Source organism: Solanum dulcamara, chromosome 1 (genome assembly GCF_947179165.1).
Source record: "Solanum dulcamara chromosome 1, daSolDulc1.2, whole genome shotgun sequence".
Taxonomy (NCBI): domain Eukaryota; kingdom Viridiplantae; phylum Streptophyta; class Magnoliopsida; order Solanales; family Solanaceae; genus Solanum; species Solanum dulcamara.
In genome coordinates this window covers 8,024,187-8,033,555 of record NC_077237.1, presented here as the reverse complement: position 1 = coordinate 8,033,555, position 9,369 = coordinate 8,024,187, and the positions used below count along the sequence as shown (strand labels likewise).

The 9,369-nt window shown below is 39.7% G+C and overlaps 2 protein-coding genes and 2 pseudogenes across 2 annotated transcripts; 1 reads left to right on the top strand and 3 right to left on the bottom strand.

Moving 5' to 3' along the window:
- Nucleotides 1-49: 49 nt before the first annotated feature.
- On the bottom strand, nt 50-1,303 carry LOC129900638 (uncharacterized; annotated as a pseudogene).
- On the bottom strand, nt 1,288-2,469 carry LOC129885517 (uncharacterized; annotated as a pseudogene).
- A 2,899-nt stretch (nt 2,470-5,368) lies between these two features.
- Nucleotides 5,369-5,992, top strand: LOC129885509 (uncharacterized). The gene has a single exon (XM_055959806.1). The coding sequence runs from the start codon at nt 5,369-5,371 to the stop codon at nt 5,990-5,992; it is 624 nt and encodes a 207-aa protein (XP_055815781.1).
- A 2,157-nt stretch (nt 5,993-8,149) lies between these two features.
- Nucleotides 8,150-8,851, bottom strand: LOC129885498 (uncharacterized). Its single transcript, XM_055959797.1, has one exon. It carries the CDS (start codon nt 8,849-8,851, stop codon nt 8,150-8,152), a length of 702 nt encoding a protein of 233 aa, XP_055815772.1.
- Nucleotides 8,852-9,369: the final 518 nt, after the last annotated feature.

The window sequence follows — 9,369 nt, the reverse complement described above, 5'->3', positions numbered from 1 at the left end:
TAATTCTCAGGAAAAATTAGTATCTACATTTTGCAAGAGAAAATAAATGAACAATGAGCAACACATATGTATCAGCTAAAGAAGGTTGTCATTTCAGAAACTGAAAAAGAAACATCAAAACCAGCAATATCAAACATGGACACATCCTTGCAAAATACTTGGGAGATCCAAAATCAAAGCAACCGATCACATATAAAACAAAACATCTTCAGGACCTTATTACTCATTAGTTCTGGCTTTAGATAGTTTGTATAGTCAGCCAGAGATTTATTTTTGATGAAGGGTCAGCCAGAGATTTTTTGTAAGCTCAAATGCCTCATCTTGTAATTCTTGCATCGTCTTGATGCCATTGTTAATACTCCAGCAGACAAAAATTAAGGCTACAATTACAACCAAAGTGCCTTACTTCGCTAAGAAGTGTTACAACCCCCTGTTATGGATCTAGTAATGGGACGCTGCAAGATGAACTTAGTTGTTTTCCTCCTACGACCTATAGTGCTGGTTTGTTAAGAGAGAACCAGAAATCTCATGAGTTAAAGTACTCAAAAAATGGAACAATTTTCTGCTTAGATTTCATGACATAAACATAGAGTTCAAATACAATACTTATAAGATAAATACCCTTAGAAACTAGGACATGACTTCCTAACATTACTGGAATGAGAAACTGCAAACTACTACTACTACTAGAATGAGAAACTGCAAATAACTACTACTGTCAACTGTTAGGAGAATAAGGAGTGATAACAGGCAGCCTCTACCTTACAACCATCCACAGCATCAAGTATAGGAAGACCGGTAAGGAATTCATCAAGACCTTCAAAATACCCAATTACTTCAGCATTATCGTCCTCTCTCTCTCATGCTTCATTTTCTCGGCCCATCTGAATTATAGGCTCTTCAACCTCATTACTGAACTCCACATTCAAATCCACATCTGACTCCTCGCCTGACTCCAATTCCTCAACAAACACATCATCATCATCATCAATATATATTCTTGGAGCTTCGTCCACCCCCACTTATCAATCCACCAACATTATGCGAACTACCAAGATTATTCACATTACTTTGGCCTCCAACAGCATGATTAGTTCCATAAATAATTGGAGGAGACGCAATTGGTACAGCTTGAAAACCCTTCCTACAATTTTGACACCTTAAAGTACAATGAGTATAATCCACGGAGTACTCATACATAAAAAGACAATGAGGACATGCAGTCCAGAAATTGGGTATCCTCTTACCTGATGCATCTCTATTCCCTTCTTTCTCCTTCATAATACTCTATTCTCCAACAGCATGATTTTTTCCATCAATAATAGGAGGAGAGGCAATTGGTACAGCTTGAAAACCCTTCTTACAATATTGACACCTTAAAGTACAATGAGTATAATCCACAGAGTACTCATACATAAAAAGGCAATAAGGACACGCAGTCCAGAAACTGGGTATCCTCTTACCTGATGCATCTACATTCCCTTCTGTCTCCTTCACATTACCACCAGTACTTGCAGGCTTATTTGCATTGTTCCCCACCACATTTTCATTTCTCTTCGGAGGCTGTTGATTCCCATGCTGCTCTGCACAAACCACTGGTTCTCGCCCTTGTGTCGAGCTCAACCCAATACCAAATGGTGGGTTTCCTCTATTTAAGCTTCTCACAGAGGTTACCAGCTGTGGTTTGTTCAAACACAAGAATGTGGTAGGTTGTTCATATGTGTTCGAAAAAGAAATAGGAGTCACGGGTTGTGTCTGTTGTTTCAGAAACGTTACAGGTTGTTGTGGTTGCTGCCCAATGCCCGAGCTTGCCATAGAGGTCACAGTTTCTTGTTCACGAGTCAGAAATGTCACTGGCATAGAAAGTCCAGCTTGTGGGTCTCTACTGAAGCTTACTCCAGCAGCATGTGACCCTGGATCTTGAGTAGGCAAATTCACAAACATTTGGTCTGAATTCGAACTGGGCATTGAAGGATAAACACTCTGATGCACAGGGGTAGGTGTAGAAGCAGCAACTGGGCAAGGGTTAAGGAAGCAACCCAGCGCCTTATCATACATGCTTTTTCTCAAGGGATCAGAAAGAACAACGAATGCATCAACGACAAGACGGAAAGCCTGATCAGAAAACGGGAAATCGTTGTTCTGAGGTTTTAGAAGAAGATTAAACCGGCGATACTGCTCGGCGATGAAATCGGCATTTTGGGTTTGGTTAGGAGGGATTTGGAGGATAGAGTAGTAGTCAAAGTGTTTGTGGTTTATACGTTTGTCTCCAGCATTTAAGATATCAGCAATGGCAAGTATTTGGTCGGTAGCGGGTGCTAATGTCAGGTCAGATTCACGGGCACCGTTGGCGAATGACTTGCTACCGACTAGATCACGATTTGCTAAGAGATTTTCGGCGGTTAATAGCCAATGTATCACTTTTGATCAGTTTGTTGGGGGGCCATTGATGAAGCAGGGATAATCCATTAGGGTTTTAGGAGAAAATGAAGAGGAAGAAGGAAGAAAGGCGGAATGAGCGAGAGAAAGTGTGTTCCTCTGAAATGAAATAGAAGTCACGTGTTGTTTGCAGATTTTGAGGATGCCAAATTGCAAGTTTGCAATCAATTCACTAACCTTTCTGAGTTTTTCCTTTTTTTAACTAGTCCTAATGTATGTGACTCACGCGTGTCCATTAGCACTTACGAAATCGTATTGTAATTTATTATTGGCTTATTTTGGCATTAATAAATTGACATCAATAAATCATTATCATATCACAAATGCACTATCTATTTGAAATTGGTCGTTAAGGAATTGTTATGCCACCAAAGTAAGAAAGACACGTCAAAATTAGTGGAAACAACCACCAATGCCTACATTAAGGTAGGTTGTCAATATCACACTTCTTGGGATGCGATCCTAACCTCGAACCCTATTAACGCGAGACGGTTTTTGCACTAGGCTGCTCTTTTTATAATTGTATTTTCAAAAGTCCTAAACATAAGGTTGCTTTGCATTATAAGTACAACTTTATTCAACGTGTAATTATTTCTTAAAAGGTAAAATCTTATTCACTTTTAAATTTCTAAATATTAAAATTTTCTATATATTTCAACTAAGGAAGGATTTAATACATAAAATTTAGTTAACTTTTAAAATCTTAATATTAGAAAAATAATAAATATGACTATTATGTCAAGAGTGAATTCTATTTAAAAGGGTAAAAATGTGAACGACATTTTGCTATGGGGCTTCATACTTTGAATATTTAGTAATAACTTAATTTTAAACTTTTCCGTTTACCTTTATGAGATGATTTCAACACAAAAATATTTTTTTCTCCTACCTATGACATAACCACTTCTACCTCAATTTTTTATGATAGAAGAGAGGATGAAGCTTTGATGAAAATCACAACCTCATCAACAGAAGTTTCCATCTTCTACCCTGAAGCTGAGATACACAAGGAAGATGGAATGTTAGGGGCTTAATGGAGATGACAAAAGGAAGCTGATCAAGCAATTAATTCAGCAGCGGGGAGCAAACATCCAAGTTCTTTTAGAAACAAAACTGGATAGAGATGTTAAAGACTTGCTAGGAGAGTTATGGACAAGCAGATGGGTGGGGCATACTCATCCTGTGGGATAAGAGGGAGTGGAGGGGAAAACTATTTGAAGTTGGTAGCCAAATGAGCACCTGTAAACCCACAGGCATCAACCAAGACCTAACTTGACTTCTCAGTGTTGTTTATGCAGACTGCAACAATCTCATCAGAAGAGATCTTTGGGGTGAACTAGCATCATGTAGAGCTAGCTGGGAGGGGCTTTGGGTGATTTGTGGTGACTTCAATGTCACAAGATTTATAGCCGAAAGGGTAAACTACAGCAGGATATCAGGGGCCATGTCTGAGTTCTCTGAGTGCATCAACGACCTGGAACTTGTAGACCCTCCTTTATTTGGAGGGCCTTTCACTTGGAGGAGAGGGGAGAACCAAAGGAGTGCCTCCAGAATAGACAGGATCCTGTACTCAGCTGACTGGGAAGACTCCTTCTCCTAAGTCAAGCAGACCCTACTCCCTAGATTGGGATCAGACCACAACACCATCCTCCTCTCTTGGGCGGACTGGGATTCCAAAACGTCAAATTTAAAATTCGAAAAACTGGTGGATGGAGATAGAGAGGGTTTTAAAGATAAGGCGAAGGATTGGTGGAGCTCATTCCCAATCACTGGCAGACCTGCCTTCATCTTGGCAAATAAACTCAAACTACGCAAAAAAGAGCTTATGCAATGGAGTAAAAACAACAAGGTGACCTGGAAGCCGAAAAAAGAGGAGATCCTGATACAAATTAGTTCTTGAGAATCCTTACAGGAACAAAGATCCATCTAACCATGGAATTTGAACTAGGCCAAAAAATCCATCTAACCATGGAATTTGAAGAGGTAGCAAAGAGGGAGGAAATTGCTGGGAGGCAAAGGTCCAGAGTCTGATGGCTGAAAAATGGAGACAAGAATACTAAATTCTTCCACAGAATGGCTAATGCTCATAAGAGATTTAATTCTATTGACACATTGAAAGTGGGAGATCTCAACATTACTGATCAAGAAGCCATCAAGAAATCTGTTCAGTGTTTTTATCAGTCACTTTAGAAGGAAACTGAAGAGTGGAGGCCTGAATTCACCATCCAGAATGCACCAGCTATTTCACTAGAGGATCAGACATGGCTCCAAAAGAAATTTTGATGAAAACGGGAGACTGGAAAGTATCAAATCATGTGCCATTGACAAGGCCCCTGGAATCAAGGGAGACATTATGGGAACTTTGCAATATTTCTATGATCATCAGGTTTTTGAGAGGTCTTAATGCTACATATGTAGCTCTTATTCCTAAAAAGACAGGTGAAGTGGAACTGAGAGACTTCAGGCCAATCAGCCTAATATCCGGAGTCTATAAGATATTAGCCAAAACTCTAGCTGGAAGGATGAAAAGGGTAATAAGTAGCTTGATCAATAGACACCAAATGGCTTTCGTCTAGGGCAGACAAACAATGGATGCAGTTCTACTAACAAGTGAGTGTGTTGATACAAGAATTAGGGGTGAAGTGGCTGGATTAATGTGTAAGCTTAACATTGAGAAAGCTTTTGATCATATCAACTAGAATTATCTCCTGAACATCATGCTTAGCCAAATGGGATTTAGAAACAGATGGCTAAAATGGATAGTTTTTGCATTAAAACTGTTAGGTTCTCCATTCTTGTTAATGGAGAACCCAGCTGAAAGGGGCCTTAGACAGGGAGACCCACTCTCCCATTCCTATTCATCATTGCTATGCAAGGTCTGAGTAGTGTGAGAATTGCACTACAAAATAGTTGGTTGAGGGGCTTCAAGATGAATAATGGAGGACCAAGAGAATTGGAGATTTGCCATCTTCTCTATGCAGATTACACCATCATCTTTTGTGAAGCTGAAGCAGACCAGGTCAAATACATCAGAGTAATACTTGTGGTCTTCGAAGGTGTCTCAGGTTTGAAAGTTAACTGGAGAAAGAGCAACCTATTCCCTATCAAGGAGGTGAGTAACATTCAGTCTCTGGCTGACATCTTAGGGTGTGGTGGGGAAAACCTACCTATTGTCTATTTAGGCATGCCACTAGGATACAAGCACAATGAAGTGGTGATATGGGACAGCATCATTGAAAAGACAGTGAAGAGGTTGTCACAGTGGAAAGCTCAATATTTATCCCTTGGAGGAAGAGTCACTTTAATCAACTCTGTCTTAGACTCACTTCCCACATATGTGATGTCCCTTTTCCCTATCCCTTCCAGTGTAGCAGAGAAACTCGACAGGCTTAGAATAGACTTCTTATTAGAAAGACAACAAAGAGGGGGGTTGATACAATCTGGTCAAATGGGAAATGACACACTTGAGCAAAAATCAAGGAGGTTTGGGCATCAGAAATTTAAAATCCCACAACAAATGCTTGCTAATGAAGTGGCTATAGAAATTCAGTGAAGAAGATGCAACACTTTGGAAAGAGGTTATCACCCACAAGTATGGCCAAATCAGTCCCTGGGTTTCCAACGAGGTCAACAACACCTATGAAGTAGGAGTCTGGAAATCAATCGGATCCTTATGGCCCAAAGCTTCAGAACAATACCAAAATGAAGGTGGAAAATGGCCTTAAAACAAAATTCTGGAGAAACAACTGGATTGGGCAAACTCCACTGCAGGAGTCTTTCCCTGATCTCCTGATCCTAAGTAACAATCCAGAAACCACTATTAATGAATGTTCGTCACCACAAGGGTGGAACCTAACATTCAGAAGGAACCTCAATGATTGGGAAGTAGAAAGGGTGGCCAGTTTGCTAACTGTGCTGGAAAACTTCACTGGCACAACACAGGGCCTTGATTCCCTGAGATGGTAGCACATTGAAGATGGAAACTTCTCAGTGAACAGCATATACAAAAGGGAGAACAGCATAGCTCAAGGAGTGAACACAAAGTTGTGGAAGAACATATTGAAGAACCAGGCCCCCACCAAAATAAAATGTTTCTCATGGTTGGTGGTCAAAAAAGCTTGCCTCACACATGAAGTTCTTCAAAAGAAAGGAAGGACAGTAGTGACCAGATGCTTTTTGTGTTATGAAACTTGGGAGACCAACAACCACCTCTTCCTACATTGTAAATTCACTGCTCGACTTTGGCATATGCTCTTATCTCTCACCAAGACTGAATGGACAATGCCTGAGCATACAGCTGATCTAATGAGTTGTTGGATCAGAAGAGAAGGGAGCAAGAGTTAGAAGAAGTAGTGGATGATAATCCCATCATGCATATGGTGGTCAGTGTGGAAGGAGAGAAATGGAAGATGCTTTGAAGACAAATCAAAGTCCATCCATGTTGTGAAAGGGAACTTCCTATCCACACTGTTTTTTTGGTGTAAAGGAAATTTTATTTTATTTTTGAAATTGGTAAAATTGTATGATCTATGAATGATCAAGATCAAAACAGTACAGTGGTTGAACTTGCACCATATTTACATCAAAAGACTCTAAGAAACTGGAGCTAATCTAGTATTTTAGAGGGAGTCTAGTACATCTAGAATTTCAATGGTTTCTACCGAGACTGTCTACACCAAAAACAAAAGAGGAAAATACAATTCATCTTGATCTGTTGGATAGAATTGCTCCTATTTTCAAAACAACTGGAATTCCTCTCTTTCCATACTATCCGCCATATACAAGCTGGAACCATTCTCCATCTTCGTTTGTCTCTGACCTCCAAACTTACTTCTTCCCAACTTGCTAGAGTTTCAGAAATCTTTCTGGGCACTATCTATGTGATACTTCTGAGTGTCAGGAACATCCTCCCTTGACCTGTTATCTTGAAATGGAGGAAAAGATGATTTACTGTCTCTGCAGTTTCCCCACATAGGCAGCATCTGGGGCAAATAGTAATCCCTCTTTTCATCAAGTTATCTTGAGCAAGAACTACTTCTCTTGCCAAAAGCCAGACAAAACATGAAACCTTATATGGTATCTTAGTCTTCTAAATGTGCTTCCAAGGCCATTCTACCATTTGATGATTGGTTTGGTTCGGTTCATATGTTTGTAAGCTGCATTCACTTTGTAAGCACAACTATTGAGTCCATTCCACCATAATCTATCAACCTCTTCCTGTAGACCTCCAAAAGTTCCCAAGAGATTGAAGAAAGTAGTCACTCTGCTCACCTCCTAGTCATTAGGCATGCTTCTAAAGGTAATATCCCAACCTTGATTTGACCACTATACTGCCACTGTATTATGTTTGACGAAGTACAAGATTGTAGATGTCAGGGAATTTCTCTTGTAAACTCGCAGTCCCTAGCCATTTATCCTTCCAAAAAACAATTTTACTACCATCTGCAACTTTAATGGAGCTTATGTTTTTCAGCAAAGGCCATAAGATCTTGATAGATCTCCATAAACTAACCCCATATGGAGTGTTGATCTCCTTTGTCATCCAACTATCCTCTTCCTCATACTTTGCTTTGATAGCCCTTACCCATAGCATTTGGTCTTCTTGTGTGTTATCTCCAAAGCCATTTCATTTTTAAAGCCTTGTTCTGGAACTTCAGATCTCTAAGTCCCAGGCCACCCTTCTTCTTACTCATTGTTAAGGCCTTCCATTTCACCAAATAAACCCTTTCTTCTCCTTATTTCCTTGCCACAAGAATGAACTTCTGATGTTGTCTAATCTTTTGATAACACTTGTAGGGATTGGAAATAAGGACATCATGTAAGAGGGGAGGTCATCTAACACAGAGTTGATGAGTATGACTCTTCCACCTAGTGACAAGTATTGAGACTTCCATCTGGATAATTTCTTCTCACACTTCTCAATGACACCATTCCAAATTTCATTGGAATTTGATTTAGCCACTAAAGGCATACCAAGATATACAAATGGTAAGGACCCTACTTCTCCTCCCAATATTGAGGCTAGAAACTCCATAGCATTGACATCATCAATTGGATACAGTGAGCTTTTCCTCCAATAAATATGCATACCAGACAAACATTCAAATAAAACCAGAATCACCCTCAGATACTTCAGTTGATCCATATTTGCATCGCAAAAAATTAGAGTGTCATCGGCATACTGTAAGTGTGTGATCTCCATGCTACTATTGTCCCTCCTTTCCATTTCAAAACCGTTAATCCAGCCAATGTGCTTTGCTTTTTTCACCATACCGTTTAAACCTTCCATTGCCAAAATGAACAAAAAGGGGGACAAGGGATCACTTTGTCTTAACCCTCTTTGAGCTTTGAAAAATCCAGCAGGAGAGCCATTGATCAGAACTGAAAAGCATACTGTGGTGATACAATGCATGATCCAATTGATTCATTTCCCTCCAAATCCCATCCTCTTCAGGATATCCAACAAGAACCCCCAGTTGACATGATCATATGCCTTTTCTATATCAAGCTTGCATAGAATACCAGATTTTGTTTTGTTTGATTCTAGAATCTACAGCTTCATTAGCCACCAAGACAGCATCCATAATTTGCCTCTCCTCGATAAAAGCCATTTGCTGAGAATCTATCAGTTTTGCAATCACTTTTTTCAATCTCTTAGTTAGTACCTCTGAAAACAATTTATAGATATTGTCTACTGGACTAATAGGCCTGAAGTTTCTCAATTCCTTCGCTCCTTTCTTTTTGGGGACTAGAGCTATAAAAGTTGCGTTAAAGCACTTTTCAAATCTCTCGTTCATGAAAATTTTTGAATGCATCCAAGATGTCTTGTTTCAATATAGAAATGCATAGTGAAGCCATCAGGTCCTGGCACTTTGTCCCTGGCACAACATTTGAGGCATTGCCAAACCTCTTGTTCTTCAAAGCTAGATT